Genomic DNA, 20,849 nt, shown 5'->3' with positions numbered 1-20,849 from the left:
AAACTGATGGAAGGCAGTACTGATGCAGAATCAAGAAGATTTGCTCAATTAGAAGGCATTGCACTTGCTGAACTAATTTCATATATTGAAGAGAGCAGCATCCAAAGTGGCACATTATCAAAGGCTGCAGAGGAAGATGCAAGTGTGTGAAAGCACAACTAGCATGTACGGGGGGATTGTGACCGTGTGTGTGATTAGACTGTGTACATAAATTAGTCATCACAGTACTGTATTAGCAATTGATGATTACAAGGATGAGATCTATTTTTGTATGAAGTTAATAAAACACTCTTCATATTGAGTTAATAAAACACTGTACTTATGTTTGACATTCAAATACATACTTTACTTTGCGTTAAATTACAGAACAAATATGATTACAGCCAGTTTTATATTTTAGGGTAATTTCTGTAACAAAAATGCCCTTTTCTCTGATGTGCTTAAATTTGCTTTCAATGTTTAGAACATCCTTGAAAAGATAGGTTTAGACTCCAAAATTGTGACTTTACAATGAAAATCCTTCGAATAGCAGCATTTTCCTGAATTTTGGAGGCCATCTTGAAAAAAGCGGCCCTATTGGAAAGATATCAAATGGGTCTCTATCACATTTCAAAAGGTAAATCTCAAGCTAAATTTGTGCAAAATTTGGTGCTTTTAACCAAATTTGAACGATTTTTATCGAAAACGGCTGGACTACATTTCTTTAAAAGAGATGAGCTATCGTGATTTGCTACAACAGTGATTACTTACCCATGTTTCATTTACCCATGTTTCAGTTTTATTGAATAATTTTCACATCTTGACACTTCACCCTGGCTTTTAATTGGTTCAGATGGTGATAATAAATACAAAAAAATCTTAGCTCTGATCATATATTTTTATCCTTGATTGACATGAACACACAAGAATACGACAAATATTATTATTGTCAAAGGGCCGCCCTTTGATAACCGGCTTATCAAAAGAAGTTGCTAAAAAGAGAAAAAGCAAGTTTTAGATTTAAGAGAGTAGGCGCAAAAAATCGACTTTCTATGAACACTCTTGGCCCGCAAACATAACTGTAGAGTAAAAAGTAAAGCATATATTTCATAATGTGCTTTCAGTGTTCGTTTCCAATTTTGGAATTTTTTGCCTACAGACACACACACACACACACACACTTAAATATATATATATATATATATATATATATATATATATATATATATATATATATATATATATATATATATATATTTAGTAAAGACAATATAAAAAAAATCGCAATCCTGTCAGAATATATTTTAAGACTGCAAGTAACGGTTTCATATACTGGAAAGAAAATGGTACTTTACCGCAGCGCAGGCACACGCACACTGAACATTGAAAGGCAATGGCTGAATTAAAGAGAGGCACTGGATTGATGAATGTAGGTAAGAGATGTCAACAATCTAGCGATTACGATGAAAAGAAGGAGGAATAGAATGGAATATATACTTGAGGCCAAAGGCCAACCGCTGGCACTTATGAGGTTATTCAGCTCTGAAAAGGAAACATAGTAAAAAGGTTTGAAAGGAATTGCACCATGTAACAATTATCAGGAGAGGACGGACGAAAGGCAAGATGGAAGAAATATAATCTGCAAGGAGGTTCACAGTGTAACTGAGAGATTTTACTTCTTTTACCCCTTTCAAACCTTTATTACTGTCAGTTTCCGTTTCAGCGCTGAATAACCTCGTAAGTCCCAGCGGTTGGCCTTTGGCCTGAATTCTATATTCTGTTCTGTTCCTCCTTCCTCTTTTCATCGTAATAGCTAGAATGTTGATATCTGTTACCCACATTCATTAATCCAGTACCTCTCTTTAACTTCAGTCATTGCCTGCGCTGCGCTAAAGCATCATATTCTTTCCAATAAATGAAATCGTTATTTGCTCTCTAAAATATTTTCTGACAGGCTTGTGAATTTGTTAATATTCTATACACTTCATAGAGTTAAAGAAGTTTTTGTAACTTTGTCGATTCTTTCTCGATTGAAATACATGAAATGAACAGAGTAAGGAAGGCAATTGCAAATTACCATTAAATAAGCGTAAATTTCTTGTATTGAGCAAAATTCGATTAATTTCTTTTGCTTCCTCACTATTAGTGGGAGTTTAGATATGACTGTAAAGAATTTTGTCCTCTATCCTGTTTCATTACCGTATAATATGAATCAGGTTTTAAACCTGTTGTCGGTTAACTCAAGTCGAGACACGGCGTCCGGTGAAAGTGATGTCAGAGTTAAAATTAGATTGTAAGAAGGACGTTAATACATCCAAATCGTAAGAGAGAGAGAGAGAGAGAGCGAGAGAGAGAGAGAGAGAGTCTCTTAAATTGAATCACCATTTCCTTCTCCCCTTCCTTCCATTGGATTTCATGAGGAAGAATCAGGAAATATTTCAAAATTTGCGCCGTTAGCATTCCCAATAAATGCTGTGCTTTCATTCCCCTTTTAACGCACATCCATAAGTATTTATTTGAATCCCCAGATTTTGTTGTAATTCCGTAGGACAAACTGTAAGCCAATTATATTGTTCCAAACCTTTTAATGTTGGATTTCCCCCTCCTTCTGTATTTAGCTTGATTTAATTTCATTATTTGCGTAAAATTTGGCATTTCTGTTCAGTCGTCCGAGTAACGAAGATAATATCTTCTTAGTATTGAATTTCCATCAAATATAGATGGTTCTGCTGATTAGCGTGGGAGAGTCTGCTGATGTGATTCAGAATCGACAGTGTGTAAGAACAGGTGTGCTCATTCCCAGCAGGATTTTCTTATCGAAGTTAGAGTAGAATTTTACCGAAATTTTTTCTTTTCTTTAGTTGTATTGCTGCTGTTTTAAATACATCACTCCCTTATTATCATCTTCACTATCAGTGGTGAAGATGATAGTATTAGTAGTGCTGGTTGTCAGATTTGCCTCACTATCATGATATTGTTTCTTGTATGTTAATGACAGTTTGCCTCTCTGATTAAAACGTCTTCCTCCTTTGTGCTCTTTCAGAAAACATAGTTCGAGTGAGGGTGAAATCTCCCCTGGGTGTTGTGGTCGTCCCTGCATCCCAAACCGCCCACATCGAAGTTCCCTACGCCCACAGGGTCACCCTCCGGCCTCTCTCTGATCCTCAGAGTCTACTTGATGATCGGAGGATATCCTTCATTCCAACGAAGACGCCTTTCGGGCCGGCAAGTCGACGTGAAAGGTCGGTGGACTTTGGAGGAGGATCGGAGGAAGAGGCAGAGGATGTCAAGGATCTCGGGGAGGAAGGAGGTGGAGGGGGAGAAGAAAAAGAGAAAGAAAATGGCAGTCATCGATGTTCCTCGAGCTTCGTCGAAATTACAGATTCTCTCTCTACTTGGGTGGCCTGTCCTCTGCGCCAAGGTAAAGTGATCATCATTAGGTATAGAAATTTTACCGACTAATTTATCTTTAACACACTAAAGCTCTCTCTCTCTCTCTCTCTCTCCCTCTCTCTCTCTCTCTCTCTCCCCTCTCTCTCGCTCTCTTCTTTTATATATAATATTATATATCTATGTATGTAGTAGTATGTATGTGCATGTACGTATGTATATTTACCTCATACTCCGGGACATTTTTATATTAAAAGCATTAAGCCACTAATTTCGCTTAATATAAAATTCACTATGTATATATATAAATATATATATATATATATATGTATATTACATACATTACTATATATCATATATATATATATAATATATATATATATATATATATATGTGTGTGTGTGTGTGTGTGTGTGTGGTGTGTGTGTGTGTGTGTGTGTATCTGCACTTCGTAGGTGTTAATAAATGTTGGCAAAGTATGAGTTAACGGCAAAAATGATTTTATTTTTACCTTGGCCATTTGATTTAAATGAGAACTTACCAATGAAATAAATGAGGCTATTTTTAATATATATGTAAAGTATGCCCATATCGTCAAAAGTGAACGCAGAATGGTTTAATGTGCAATGGGTGACATGAATATCACTTAACTATATATCATTGGAAAGGCAATTTGTCGCAGTTTTGCATTGTTCAAACTATATTATGTGTTTATTACTTTAATAATGACAGAAGAGTTTTATCGTAGAGTATGTCAGTCCTTGATTTCTGTTATTTTAAACTCTTCATTTTTATTTTTATTTTTTTTTTATTATATTTTGCTTCTTTGAAAAATGTGCAATAAAGTAACTATTTAGCTTCATAATACCACCAAAGTGGCCAACGTGTATGAAAACTGCTTTTACACAACCCAGTTTAAGGATTCTTTTTTAGAGAATCAAGAGTTTTGCATATTTTTTCCATATATTTTAGCATTGAAGTTTATTTCTAATAATTTCTTTTTAACGAATATTTTTAAGCAATAGTATGGATTTTTTGCACCTTTTAATTCTGGTCGTCATTGAAACCCTTATTTTCATTTTGCCTTTGAGAACTTATTACAAACATTCAGCTTTTATAAATTTCTGTAACCTTAGCATGAACACTAAAGTGTACGTATGTGTACACATATGTTTTTGTTTGGTAGATAGACTGTCATTGGTATATTCAGTTTTTTTATAATAAGAATTATAGACATTTTTGTCGGCGCTTTGTTGAAGTGCATCGTGTGTCGTCTACAGAGTAGAGGCACCAAAGTTTCCGTTTTAAATCATTTTTGTAACCTCTGTGTTACCTGTAATAGCTTCATCATTCTCCCAACATCAGTGTTTATTATTCGTGAGGGGCATGCAGTTCACTGTTAAGATTCTTTTAACCAGTTCGAGCTGTCTTGTTACTAAAAGAGTGAAAAAAAGTGTGGACTGATGGTTTTTTTTATTTTTTTTTTATTTTATGAACGGCGAGAAGAAACATTCGTATAAGATGGAACAGAACCAATACACGTATTATTTTGCGTTGGTCGCATTTCGGCTCACATGGAGGAGGGCTGGGGTAAATTTAGCCATTTTTATAGTTTTTGTTAATAATATGCATTTCTTAAGAATTGCTCTCTAAATATGAGACTGTTACGACGGTTTGGTAACAAATTCAATTGCAAGTCCTTTTTTCATCGAGCATAGTAGTCTGTTGGCCATAAATCGGAGGAGAAATTCTGAAAAGTCAGAATACACGTACACGAAACATCTACATGCAGTGGGGCTATTGTTTTTTACCCAACGTGCTGCCAAGCTTTGAATTACCCTTCTTAATTATATGTTCCCTAACTCTTACAACCTTCCATTCTCAATCCCTTAGGTCAGGCCCATCTATTGTTTTTTCTTACTCTTCTTTTATGTTTTCCATCAGGTTAGGCTGAACTAGAGCATTGTGTTTTGATTGATTCTTGTCATCACTTCCCACAGAACATTTCATTACTGATCCCATCAGTCACGTAGGTTAAAAAATATATATATTCATCTCCATATTAGCAGTGTTTTGCCAATTACGACTCCATCTACGCGAGCATTCCATCGTTTCTAGAAAATTGTGGCATGCAAATGGAAGACCATAAACTTTGGCATTTTGATCGCAGATGAATGACTCGGATACCGAATAGGTCAAGTTACCGCCCTCAAAATGGACTTTAATATCAATCATTAATCACCAATATTGCATGGTGCGAAGTGGGCTCCCTTTTGTTCGTTAAGAACCCAACGCATCAATCATCCTCCGGCCGCCGGAGGCAATGCGTCAACTTGTCACTGCCATCCCCATTTTCTCAGGAAAGAATTTTTCTCCCCTGAATATTTCCTCCTGATTTTTTCCTTTTTCCGTGCTTGATGCCCTTGGCAGTGCTTGACCTCAATATGGTGTGTTGTCGAGTTTCTTTTATGCAATCAGCCAATCAGTCGAGGGGGAAAATGTTTTCCGTTTTTCCTGATGTTGCTTCCTGGTTGCGCTGGAAGACATGTGAAGGAAACTCTGCTTTCATACTTAGTGGAAGATCTTTGCATTTTTTGGTATTGTTTAATAGTTTAACAGTAATTCTAGTCTTCGAATTGACCAAAAAAATGCGCTGTTATGAAATGAAAGAACTAATTTCTCTCTCTCTCTCTCTCTCTCTCTCTCTCCTCTCTCTCTCTCTCCTCTCTCTCTCTCTCTCTCTCTCTCTCTCTCAATGAATCATGGTCCCTGGAATAGAGAAAAATAAAAGGCAATGCTTAATTCCATCTCCATTGCATTCTGCCGGGCTTTTGGCGGAATTGTGTTGCAGAATGATAAGTGGGACGGAATTCCAACATATGCTGCTGATATATGAGGATTCCATTGCCTTGTTCTCCTCAATTCAATGTAACTCAAGCGTGAGGAGACACGCGTCTTTTGTTTTGTTGTTGTTGCTGTTGTTGTTGTTTTGTGGTTGGGTTTTTTTAGTTTTTTTTTTAACTATTGTTTCGGCAGTCATTCTTGTCAGTGTATCAAGCAGTTTCATAATGGCTTGATTTAAAGTTTATAAAGGCGGTGGGCAAACGATGTATTCTGAAATAGTGTGATTATGAATTCAGGTATGCCCACAAGTTTGGTCATGATTATTCAGCGTTTTGGCTTTTTATTTTCAGATTTTGTACAGAAAGGCTCTCTCTCTCTCTCTCTCTCTCTCTCTCTCTCTCTCTCTCTCTCTCTCTGATACAGAAGTTTATCATGATTAGACATTCCATTTTTTTTTATTTGGAAGACTTTGTTTCAAGTGCAAAGGCCAACAGCCCGAGGATACGAGGAAAATAACTTGTAATTTGCTGGAATTAGAATGTGTCTTTTGATAGTCATAAGTTACTGTATGCTAATAAGCGTATATTATTCCTGGGGAGTAAGAAAGGAAAATTGTAAAAAAAAAAAAAAAAAATCTGAAGCTTGTATCTTTCGATTTACGACCAAGATAATAGGATCGTAACGCATTCGGTAAATCAAGAGGTATACTATTACAAATGCGTTTGGTTTACAAGATTAGAACTATGACCACTTACTCGAAGCGGATTAGATCCATTTGTATAGACTCATCAGTCTCTCTAAATGCCTTTAATCCTCCTGTCGATTAGTAGTGAGTATTACTCAAACCATTGAAGGACGCGAGACATGTACTCCAGTGTGTTTGTTCAGACGTTATGAGAGAGAGAGAGAGAGAGAGAGAGAGAGAGAGAGAGAGAGAGAGAGAGAGAGAGAGAGAGAGAGAGAGAGAGTTAAGAATGTTTAATTACATAGCTGTGTAATACTGGTAAACGATGATAACTCTTACGTGACTTAACTGAAGGTCCCAACAGATGAGACTTTTGTAGATTTATTAACTGCAAAAGAAGAATTTGTTTTTGTACATTAAAATGAATATCATTATGCTCTTTGTGTAGAATGATTATTTGGATCTGAGGTATTTACCTTGAATGATTTGGTTCGCGTTTTGTGTCATCTTTCTCAAATTCGTAATGGACGCATAATATGTGTCATTTTAGTTTAACCAACTTTCAGGCAATAGGGGAGTCACCAAACATTGAACAAAAATTTTGAGAGCAACACGATGATTTAATAGTATGCAAACTTCATTTTTTCGTGCCAAGGAAGCCTAGATATTTTAAAAGACTTTTTCGGTTCTATATAGTATAGTCGTTTCAGTTAGATGAGTTTCAAAGCGAATCACAAGGGGTTTGTAGCCTCTTTATTCATAGGCCTATAGGCTTTTAAATGAGGCTTTTGAATGATCATTTGCTATTTTCCCCTTCCCTTTTAAAACATGCTGGCAGACTAGTAAGGAAAATGTATTGCAGAGAATTTTATCATATATAATATTAATTTCAAAGCCTAAAGCCTACTGATTCATGGCATGATGCAGTCTTGGATAATTGTATATTGACTGAAATTAGCTAATGTTGAAGGTTGTAAAATTTTTCATTCATTTCAGGTGTTGAGATCTGATGTTAGGCAGTTTAGGGGAAATTGAATATAAACTAGAACGATTCAGCCCAAAGCGAAAATTGCAGACTTTGAGAGAATAAAAAAAAAAAAAAAAAAAGGAATTTGAAAAATGGCTCTCTCGTTAGCAAACGGGCAGGCGACCATTGTAGAGTTTAGATTGGGAATAATTTTTTTTAGATGTTAAACGAGTAGCCGGGAGGGAGTCATGTTTGTTATTCAGGTGGTTATTGTACCTTAGAACCTTAAACCGGTTGGGCTCAGGCCTTCAGTTTAATTTACGCCCCTGATCTGCCTTTTTTTATTTAAATGTTTTTTGTCGCTCATATTATTACTATTTTCACTATTTTCAGTCTCACACACCACACACACACACACACACACACACACACACACACACACACATATATATATATATATGTAATATATTATATATATATATTATATATATATATATATATATGTATAGCATATATATATACTCATATAGATATATAATATATTATATAATATATACTGTACTGCGAATTTTGTCTTTGTGAGAATGTCCTTTTCTCCCTGTTTCATAGTAAGTTGTGTACTTTTATTAAGATGTGATAATAAATACCTGTTTTATGCATGAAGTTACATTGTGTGTGCATGAAGACGTAATTATGAGACGGAGTAACTTCCATAAATATAAATTTAACTGATGTGTTGGCGTTTGTGAAATTCAAGAAGGCTAAGATTACCGTTAGGTGTCAAAGTTTATCCTCGCAAAAAGAGACTTCGGACATAACTCCGCAAACTTCTTGAGGTTATTGGTTTGGTCTATGGCCATTGTCGCGTGTTTCTGTAGATGTAGGTTTGAAAATCTGTAGTTAAATTTGAACGAATTACAGGTCTTCGTTTTCAATTTTGGGTCTTGGTATCAGAGTTCATTTTTGTTCGTGGATTCTTGAAATATTCTGTGAATGTGAATGGCCCATATTTAGTGAGAGAAATGTTTTAAGAGCTCAGTGTAACGCTTGGTGCCCTAGCAGAATGTAAAGAAAAGAATAAGCAAATCTAGTTGGCTAATCGAGTCTGCAGATAAGGCTTACTTTCTGTTGTTAATAAAGAGAAAGGTATAGGGATATTAGTTAACCAACACTATGGAACATGAACGAATATTAAGCGAAATATGCCTTGAAAGTGACCATGCACAAAAACTCACGTAAAATTAATCCATAGAAATTTTCATAAACGTACGTAATTTATTACGTGAGAAATGAGTGAAATACATTAATTTAAAGATTTGCAGCAAGCAGAATGAATTTGAATGAGAATGGAGTTGTTTATTTGTAATTCCGAATGGCAATCAAAAGTCATTATGCAACTACTGTATATTTGAGGCGTTCGAGTTTTATATTGCTTTATCTGAATGTTTGTTACACCATTGATTGACAAAGTCTCATTCATTGCGAGAGCCTCCTTTATGCACTGTTAGTGAATAGTTCCGTTAGCTTTTGTGTGTAGAAATATCCTCTTTAATAGACGTAGGTCAATACGACGAACAAAGTTTGGTGGTGGGTTTGTGACTTCTGTAAACAGACGCCCAATGAAATTTTTGGGAAATTGCAACCCGTTGCTCTCGCTTATAGTTTTTTTTTCGTCAGTGTGCAAGATGCGTGTTTAGTTTGCGTTTGTCAGTATATACATGTTTGTTCACTTAACGTCTGTTTATATCTGATTGCATTTACTATATTTACTGATACACAAACATTTACACACACCCATATATATATATATATATATATATATATATATATACATATATATATATATATATATATATATATATACTATATATATATAGTATATATGTGTATATATATATATATACATATATATATACTTACTATGCGTAAATGTATATATGTATATATTCGTCAACGCAAACGAAAGTGTATTTGTATTTGATTTTACAAATTCCAGTAGTATTCAGGTAATTTGAGTAATATATCCTAAAAAGAGTATACTTACCACATTTACACTCAACATAGTGTTACGAAAACGCATAATGGTGTTAAATTTGTACGCTAATTTCAAATGACAAGCTGTTCTCTTAGCGACTCTCGTTTAATCAGTTACCTATTTTGTTAACTTCCTGCCAAAAGGTCTGTTAGTGCATTAGAACAAGTAACTGCCTTAATGAAAACTTTCCGTATTGAACCATTAGCCCGTAAGGAACCATCTCACCTCAAACCTGTTATTTTCATTGGGTGGATTTTGTTTACCGCAGGTTTAGGTACTCTGTCCTTTGGGATGTTTTAAGCCTACTTGACCAACTTAGAGAGAGAGAGAGAGAGAGAGAGAGAGAGAGAGAGAGAGAGAGAGAGAGAGAGGAGCCCAATTTTGTCCTATGGAGTTGGTCTTAGTTTTCCTTTGACTCGAGCTTCAACATTGACGTATGAAATGAGTGGTTACTGGCCGCCATGCCTCTTGGTGTAGAAGTTGAGGGAAATGACATATCTGTTTTTCATAGCCATAATTTATTTTTGTTCCTTTTTCTTGGGCTGCATTTTCGTTGCGGTAAAAACGTTAATAATTAAATTCTTCAGTAATTGCCTCTTCTACCGTTTTAGAAAGTACTTTTCTGTTGATGCTTTGGTCAGATATATATTGTCGTTAGGTGAAATCGCGCAGTCGTATGTATATGTATGTATGTATGTATGATGTACTTAACGGCAATGCGTTTGTATAATATAGATTAGGGAAATGAAACCAGCCAAGTATTAACTAATTCTGCGTAGTTAGGCTTTACAGATGATTTATCAGGATTCCTGTCTATTGAATAATGTATGGATCTTAGAATCGGAAGTCTTATGGTGTCTATTGATTTGAATTTGAGAATTGGCATGGAACATATTACATTCTTCATGCATTACATGCAGTATGCTTGATGATACACTTCCTGTATCTTATGTCAAAATAAATTTGTTTGGTAGTACACATTACAAATATTCTGTAATAATGAAAAGAAAGTTCTTGAATAACAATACATTTCATGCAACTTGTGTTACATTAATTGTTCCCCATAAACAGTGAAAGAGGTTTTAAAGATATTCATGTGGAATGGAATTGCGATCAATTCTATCATGATTACGAGGAAGCAATAGCAAAATTTTGTTCAGCAGTTGCTTGTTTCTTTGCCTGCCCCAATCACATGTATAATATCTCGAAATTGTAAGTTTTGATTAACGTATATATGTCCTAGAATATATTTTTTACATATTTAAATAAATCATAGAATTTTGATCATAAGTTAATGATTTTTAAGAGTATTTACAAAAGGTTTGGTTTCATCTTGAAGCACTATGATTTTAAGCACAATTTTTTAATAACATGAGTAATCTCAAGTATCCATCCTCGAATTCGCTACATATGCTTCCCCTGTAACGCACCAGTATTAGTTTTTCATTATATATATATATATATATATATATATATATATATATATATATATATATATATATATATATATTTGTCTGGTATGTACTTAAGCATTAACTTGGAGCTTCATAGGTACGCGGAGCTTCATAGACAGAATGGGTGTTGGTGGAAATAAATGAAGTATATTTTTGTTATGGTAGAAATGTCCTTTGTAACTGTCTGTTGACTCATGTCTACACCACAAACTTTGCAGCTTATATGTTCATGTGCATGGAATGCAGATTATTTACGTATCAAAGAAAATAAGAAAAGAAAAATGAGGTTTGTAGAAGTTTTGAATCATTCAGAAGGTTAAGAATCAAAAGAGCACAACTGGTGTTTTTGGTGAGATCTGATATTGATATTAAAAAAAGTCGGGTAGTCACCTCCTAAAAGATTTAGTAATGGGAAATCATTGACTATAATCGAGTTGGTTTTCTCAAAAGTTCAGCGAAAAGCTGAATATTACCATTGTTAGTTAATGTAAAGCAAAACATTTTATATTTGAACCCCATTCACGATCTGTACAAAAGAACTCCATTTTATAAGCTGGCCAACATTGATAGAGTATTCTACTCGCCGAAAAAGCGTTGCAATATTCTAGTTATGAACTCTTGGGTGTCACGATTGACAGACAACTCTAAAGATAAACTAACTCTATTTTTTAAGCAGAAACTGTATTAGATTGGAAACAAACATTTAGAAGTGGAATGGCGGCCACGTTTCTTTTCGTAGATTTATTACTAATTGCCGATTATGAAAGGAGAGATTTATACTCCCAAAATCACATTTAATGTTATTGCAAGAGGACGTAGACCCCCACTGCACTATTTCCCTAATGTCATTCAAGATCCTGTGGTAGTTTGATTATAAATTTTGTATTTTATTATACTGATACTCCAGTGTGTATTATTATTTATTATTAGTTATTATATTATTATTATTATTATTATTATTATTAATTATTATTCTTATTATTATTATTTTAATTATATAGCACTATTTTCACTAAACGAAGAACAGAAGGGCTCCAGCACCAGATTCTGTAATAAATTTCATAGGTAAGAAAAATCCAAATGGAGCCCTAAGAGGAGAGGGGGAAAAAGCTCTGGCATACCGGAGTTAGAGCATCAAAGGGAGAAGATACGTTCAACTTTAACTTTGAATTCTTTATTGATATTTTTATAAAACGGTAATTGCACAAGAGACTATAGCAGTCAAGTTGCATTGCAGAAAATGACTCATGCTGCTGTTGAGCTGTGAAGGTTTGTGCTCAGTTTCCGTAAATATGCGCCCTGCATTGGCTTTATCGAAAGGAAGCGTCATGTTAAGAATTTTCATTTTATATAAGTAGTTTCACTGGATTTTAAGATTTGTCATACATTGTCCATTATAGGTAGAACTCTATTCTTGTTTCCGTTTGATCGAAAACAGGGACAAAATATTCATTGACTGGGAAAGTCCGGAAGGATTTTTCATTGGAAATTGTCTTTAGTTGTCTCAAGTGAAGGTGGATTTCGTAGACAATCCTAACATAAAATATTCATTGCCTGGGAAAGTCCGGAAGGATTTTTCCATTGGTAAATTGTCTTTACTGTCTCAAGCTGAAGGGTGGATGTCGTAGACAATACTAACCCTAACTCATCCCAAAATGCCATTGTTGCTGCCGATGAAAACAATTTGATATTCTAAAACAGGTGAATTTTTCCCAAGCATTCGCTGCCTTGTTTCCGAACACTGAAGAATTTCTTCCCCAGATCAAGTTTTTTCCAGAATGAAGATATTTTCAAAATTCAGTTACTCTTAGCTGGCTTTTTAACCTGACAGCTCTCATAACCCGTTCCTGTGTTTTGTGAGATTTTGAATAATTGGAAAGTACATCGTTTACGTGCTGTCATCTCAGGGATTCAGATGATGTACATGAAGTTTGTAGCGAAAATATTCAAGTTAAAATAAACGTTCGTGGCCTTGTAGGCCCTCAGTTTTTATCTTTCAAGTAAGAAAAAAGACATTAATGATGAGGTTATTACGACTCTTTATATATCTGATATTTAGAACAGGCAATGGAAGAAAGTTAATTCCTTTTACTTGCAATCAAGACATTTTTGTAGAATTACGGCTTTGTGTTTGTGTTTACGAAACACACACACGATTTCCTTGTTTAGTGAGAGAAGATGGCGATCTGGGAAAGAGACAATAGTTACAGATGCGTTCGTCCACTTCAAGTTGCGAATCAAGGATGACCTCTCAGGATAGAAAGCCTCAGAAGTTTCGCTAGGAGTTCTCAGCTGCATGTTGATGAACTATCAATGTCTTATCTAGCACGCGCTGACAAGTTTCTTTTTAAATTCTGTCCTTATCTCTCGTAACTCTTGAAGAGATTTTATCATCTTAACGACTCCTCTGTTCACATGAAAATTACATATCTCAAAAACGCCGTTTAATCTTTCCTAGAGTACTCTGGTTTAGATGTTTTGCTGCATCATCGAATTTCTTGCCAATTAAGCCATCATCATCCCAGTCCAACTTGCCAACTTTCGATTGTTTCCACATGACATAAAAAAATAATATTTCCACGAACACGCATATACACAGTATATAAATTATATAATATATTATATATAATGAATATAATATATATAATATATATATATCTATATATATTATATATTATGTATAATATATATATATATTATATATAGGATATATATATATATATATTGTATTATATATATATGTAATATATATATAATATATATTAATATATATGTATGTATAATATTTGACTATATCTATGTATATAGTATATATATGATATATAAATATACATATACACCCATATATACATGCCTGTTTGCTTGCATTTGCATTTTATATGTAAAATGTGTGTGTGTGCGTGCATATGCACACGATCTTTGAGATATTCAAGCGAAATAATATATTTATTTTTTGGGGGGACATGTTAAACGGCAGTTAACACCATAACTCTTGATTAGAATTTTGAAAACCTTGAAAAAATAATTAGGTAGTCACAATAAATTTTAAACGTCTGGTCGTATACTGACTGACGTTAGCCTGATTCGCTGACAGCGCATGATTTAATTAATTTGTTCATTTGGTAATTAAAAGAATACTGCCATGCAAGCTCTAAAATAATAGTTACAATGGGATAATCCGGCAATGTACGGATCATTTCATAAATGTGTTTCCTGTCTTAAACATGTGATGTGCGTGACTGGCTGCTGTTTTGGGTTATGCCTAGCTATTTTTCTGTAGTAATTTGCGTTTGTTTTATTATACTGAATCCTGTTATTATATTAGAGTTTTTTTTTTTTAGTTGGTTCTTTATGGCATTTCGTAAGCGTAATTTTGTAGCTTTTCAGGAGTAACCTTTTGCGGGAGAATGGATATCGGGAAGTTATGAAAGTCCTTTATTTATGCATGGACCAATACAAAACTAAACGCGCAAACTGTTTCTTTCAGACTTAATTCAAATGAGCATCGATATCATTTTATATCACGAAATAGTATGCAACATCAAAGAAAGTAGATAAGAAATGAGTCCTCATACTTGTATTTTGTAAGCCCAAGGAGTTAATTGTTAATTGAGGCAATTCAGAAATAGAAGCACCCTTTTCCATCTCTCGACCGTTCAGTAGTAGTCATTACAGGTGGGTGTCTTATGGGATATGCTGTTTTCAGTATGTACAGTAACATCTCGGCTTAGATTTCTGTAATGCATTACTATGTTGAATTTTTGTTATGCTATGTCATGTATTACCGGTTAAATATCATAAATTGAATATTAAAGTGTAAAATTACCATTTGATTTAGGCAACAAACTATGGATTTTGGGTTAGATGTGTATACCACGGGTGCTCATCAGAAGGCCAGACCAACTAAGTTCCGAGGGTACGTGTCTGTCTCACATTCTACTTTTTGTTACATCCAAAGTCTTTGAGCTCTTATTTTTCAGACAGTACTTCAGCTGCTTCCTCTGTTTACTTTATGCAACATTTATCCGAGTCATATCATCCTCGTGTTCATACATAAGTAAGATTAGGTGCTAATCAATTAATCGTAGTGGAACTTCCTGCCGTTTCTCACAAGACCATATTAAATTTAGTGTTTATAGGAGTTAAGGATATTGCATATAAAACCAAACAAGAACTTTCTAAAATGTTGTGCTAAAATATTTATGAATTCGATCGACCACGAACAGGTTAGACATGCATTTTAATTAGGTAATTTCACAACTACTGCACCTGTTCCTGCCTTTTGTGCCAGTGACAAAGATTTTGATATTGCCTGTGTTGTTGTGCAGTCCTAATTGTTCCCAATAAAGACTTATTATGATACTACAATGAGGAATGAAATATTTATTTCTTCCCTAGGTACTGAGTCAGATGCTACTTAAACATGGAGGTTTTATATAATTGTTTAGTCCGGTTTCCAGCTTATGAATTCCAAGAATTATGTATGGTGAGTGTATCAATATAATCACATTGCAGCAGTAACTAGTGAATTTTTAATTGAGGGATACATGTTTATATTCACTATTAACAACATTTTTTTTAAATCCTATATGGAAACTTTAGTTTTTTTTTTTTTTTTTTTTTGTTTTTTTTTTTTTTTTTTGGGGGGTGGGGTTTGTTTTTTACATATACGTAATTGGAATACTTGGATAGCGAGAGTCATATACGTAATTGGAATACTTGGATAGCGAGAGTAAAGTCTGAAACCTTCCAGGTTTTGTAGCAGCAACATTTTTTTTTTTTTTTTTTTTTTTTTTTTTTTTGCAAAATATCTTCTCCCTCTTGATAGATAGATAAGTAATGGCTGCTGAGCTTGAAGTGAATGTTTTTCGTTTCCATGCAGGTTTTTAGTAGAAATGGCTCTGCATGTTCATAACTTAAAATCTCTTGCGGCCGATCTTTTTAGCTTAGCGTCTGTTGTTATGAGCCATAAACTCACATGGACACACCCTTGTAATGTCGTAGGTTCCTTGGGAATTATGGAATAGCAAAACGTAATTTCATTATTTCTTATACAGAAATATGTTATTATTCGCCTGCGTCTCCTATATTTGTTCGGCAGCTCTCTTTTGAACATATTTTAAGTGTAGGCCAGTTACTAAAGATCTTCCAGGCTTATATACTATATCGATTATGTCCACCTACGCAAGCTGAATCACCGGGCGAGGTGGACGACCTCACTTCGACGAGGTTACGTATGAGAGTAATTGAAGGTTGGGTCATAATTTAACGCCCACATTGCTCCGCCCTGTAAAATACGGTTATTAATGGTCTCTCGCCGTGCAGTCTACAGTCGTGTACAGTATTGGAAATATGAGGGTTTGCATATGGGGCATAGCTTGTAATATTCTTTGCTAGGGCAAAACATTTCATTGCCAGGGAAAAATAAAAGGATGGGGACTATCACCCTTCAAAAATTATTCTTATCTTCCATTTCTCAATATTGAACGTAATTCTCTCTCTCTCTCTCTCTCTCTCTCTCTCTCTCTCTCTCTCTCTCTCTCTCTCTCTCTCTCTCTCTCTCAGACGCTGAGTAGTAGTTGTGACCTGTGCTTCTTAGGCATTACCCCCAGTCCAGAAATGGACTTGTGTCTAAAAGGAAGGTTCGTTAACAGGGTAAGATACTATCTCTGGAAGTCGATGCTATCTTCTAGTTTCTCTGTGCAGTAAATGTGTTAATGTGCCATTTTATGTCAATTATAGTTGTTTTTATTTAATTAGCATGAATAAACTTAATATGGAACTACATAAAAGATCAACGGCTTCCAAACCAGTCTGTTGCATAAAGGTGGCCTCACACTAGGCCTTTTTTTCTCCAGCAGCAAGCCGTTGTTGCCGAAAATGGAAAACCGGGAGCTTTTAGCTCGAGATTTTTGCTTCCCGACTGGACGGGAAGCAGTGACCACGAACCGCGAGCAACCGCATAGTGTAAACAAACAAGATGGCTGCTGCTGATATGGCGCACTCTCAGATCTTTGGCTTCTCTTCTCCTGAGCCACTCTCGAACCCACAAACGTTTTTTGTTACTCTTGCATTCACATAAGATTCCGAAAACACATCACTGCAGCACATCTTGCAACAGTCCGGCAATTTCTGGGCGCCATGATGATATCAACTGATCAGTTTTGTTTACTTTTTCCTACTGCTCCTCGAAACCACGAGGTCCTAGTGTGACGATACAATGCTTTAGCTGGCAAGCATCGGCTGGATGCTGCCCAAAACTGCGAACAAAAAATGACTAGTGTGATACCAGCTTAAGAATGCTCAACGTAAAAACAACGAGAGAGAGAGAGAGAGAGAGAGAGAGAGAGAGAGAGAGAGAGAGAGAAGCGTCAAACTGAACGTAACTTTATATACTTTTCTTATGAAAACAGCAGTGTAAGTAAATAAGGCGTGATTCGACCTCCAGCTTACTCAGGATGCGTGCAAGATTTTCCCCTGCCACATAAGTTGCAAGCAATATATTCCTAACGTTATCTTCATGATTAATACTCAAAATTAGCACTACTCATACTAACAAGGATCAAATGAAAATGACACAAATCAGTCACGTTCATGTGTTCTCATTTATAAGTGGAAACACAAAATAACTGAACAGAAATATAACCTCTAATTCAATACATCAAGTAGATTAAAACGTGCTAAAATCTACGGCCAAATAGCCCGTTGTTTCACAACGAAAATTTTAAAAATATCTTTATTTTATTTGAAATAGTTTTTCTGTACTGTTTAACGTGCACATTATTTATTTATTTTTATAGTTTTTACATTCCCATTATAATAAATTAATCAGAAATATCCTATCCGAAATTTCCTGTGTCTTTAAATCAACCTGAAACACCTCTTTCAGACCTTTTTCAGGCTTTCCTGCCTCCTCCCCCCAACAACAAAGTAAGAGAAAATACAAAAGTAATGGAACATCGGATAACTTTATAGCTTCTTATAAGGTTATGGACATCCATCGACACCAATAATATCGTCAGGAAAACCATTCCATATATAGGATATTAATGTTGATGGCACTTAATCTGTTAATAAAAGTTCCCAGCTGGGGTGAAGCCTGTTTAAGATGACCAATCATATGGCGCATTAAGGATAAATTTGATATATTACTAATGCCGACTATTGTACTGTAAAATATGTCCCTTTTCTGTATTAAATAGATATTTATCTTAACGTAGTTCTAATATATTTCTCTTAACGCAGTTCTAATCTTAAGTTCCCCAGCCAGTATTAACGACACGTAGTTATTCTTCGAACTATGAAAATGAAAAAATTTGCCGGGGATGTATAATTAACTTTTGCGAATTGTAGATTATCTTGTTTACAGTTGAAAAAAATGTCCTTGTGTACGTTATTGAAGCAAAAAAATGTAAGCTCCACATTTCGAGTCTCCTGACTGATTAGAGAGAAGTGTCAGAATTAGTATTGCTGAATCTTCAAAGATTTCGAAATGAACTAGTTTGAATGCAAAGCAATTGGTTGGTCAACCAAATGCCTTTTCTAGCCCATGTTCCAAGAAAGACATAGAGGAGAAGAGTGGCGCCTAGGAACTAAGGACAGACCTCTTAAAGGAGATTTTTGTAAAAGCAGAAGCAGGTGGAAAATGCTAGGCCCTATGAAAGAGAACCACAAAACGAGTGCGTTTTAAAAAGGGAGTTGGTGGATGTTACGAGGTTGATACATGAGAGGAAGATTTCGTTTCTTAAGTTAAACTGAACAGTGACCGAAATGATGCTTACACGTGAGAACAGAGAAGCCACGTGAGGTTTGAGAAAAAAAAGGATCAAGTGAAGTAAGGTTAAAATCATTAATCAGAAACATCAACATTACTTCCTTCCTGTCGAGAAAAGAAACGAAATGTGAAGCATCCCCGTTGTGAGAGAAATGTTCCACATAGAGGCAAATGAGGCCGACAAAAGGTTTTAATAAATGGGTAAAGAGAATAGGTTTAGACATGCGAAGCAACACACACTCGGAAACTTTGCTTTGTGCACTGTGTGATTTCTCGTAGACCGATGGGAAGCAACTTGAATCCTCAAAATATTGTTTGAAGTCTAATCTTGTTTTTATATTCTGTTAGCAGTGATTTTCTGATTCTGAGTGAATGATGGGTTGTAAGTACTAGGTAAGAGACGTTCAATGATATTTGCAAATGTTAATTACTCAGCTCGTCTTTCAGAAAAAAAGCTTCGCAAGGTTTGCTTTAGGGCAAAGTAGAAAACGTAAACGAAAACGTTTTTCCTGGTATCTTTAGTAGATAAATTTTACCTTAATTAAAAGTAGATTATACATAACATTTTCAAGCTGGCATTATTGCACAATTTCTGTTATTGAAAAGTTATAAGGTAATGCATGCCATATTGTAAATGTATCTTCAATCTGGTTGCAGCAGAATACTATTCGTGGAAAAAAAATAAAATCTTTATTGGATTTTATAAAGACAATATTTTTTAAAGAAATAATGTAGGAAATATATTACATTGCACATTTCATTTTGTCAGATCATCGTCAGGGTTTCATCAGGGATGGTGAATTGAATGAGATTCTTCATCATCAATTTTCTGATCACGCTACTACATTAGGGGCTTCCTCAAAATGGTTTTTCAGAAGTACATTTGGTGCTCCTGTCTTTTCATCTTTCATTTGTTTATTCATCTTAGTACAGTTATTATAAATTTTTAACCTGCAGTTACTGTCGTAACAGAATAACCATTTTCTGTCATTTCTGTTTAATCAGCGTACTGGAATGTCAGAAAGTTTAACAGTAAAAGTTATTACATTTTCGAAGCGTAAACGTTAAATAAAAAAAATGTCCAGCTATGACATCGGGAACTCTTATCCTTTTTGAACGAAGAAAAAAAAGTACTTTTGTCTAAGGTTGAAATAACGTTGCATCATGACGGAGTTTAAAGTTGCGTTGGTCAAATGTACCAGAGGATCCTCAAGATATTTTCAAGGACATGAGATATTCTGCGTGAAAACTTGAATTCGCTTTGTTTACTTTATTCGTGTATAAACATCTTAGTATACGTGTTTCATCTCTCTCCATACTAGTACATTGTGTACAGACTTGAATTCTCACTGTTTACATGAATCATAATATAAAGATTCAAACATACGATTTACACATTACATAAAATCATGCTTTTCCGACAGACTTGTGATGATTTAGAAGCTTGATGATTTGAAAAGTACATTATAGTGGCTTTAGAACTGCTTTCTCTCTCTCTCTCTCTCTCATCAGTTGCGCTACACTGTTTGCTGAAAGTGTTGCTTAAAGATCTTCTTTAAAGGTTTCAGCTACTCGCAAGAGCTTGCTCCGATGAAAGACGTCACTTTTGAATACTTCTAGGAATATTAGATTTTCGTCTTTGTTAATGCGAAATCCCACCGTACTTCCAGCGAGTTTTACTCAGTAGTTATGGTAGTGGTAATTTTGCCCCACGAGTAAAT

The 20,849-nt window shown here is 34.9% G+C and overlaps 1 protein-coding gene across 1 annotated transcript in view; it reads left to right on the top strand.

The window, feature by feature from the left end:
- The window catches only part of LOC135216596 (uncharacterized), a 987,502-nt gene that overhangs the window by 409,383 nt on the left and 557,270 nt on the right, over positions 1-20,849 (top strand). Inside the window, 1 exon segment of the mRNA XM_064251975.1 lies at positions 3,023-3,400. Within this exon segment, the coding sequence (XP_064108045.1) occupies positions 3,023-3,400 (378 nt within the window).

The sequence above is a fragment of the Macrobrachium nipponense genome, chromosome 6, assembly GCF_015104395.2.
Source record: "Macrobrachium nipponense isolate FS-2020 chromosome 6, ASM1510439v2, whole genome shotgun sequence".
NCBI lineage: Eukaryota > Metazoa > Arthropoda > Malacostraca > Decapoda > Palaemonidae > Macrobrachium > Macrobrachium nipponense.
This window is presented reverse-complemented; position numbering and strand designations above follow the sequence as displayed.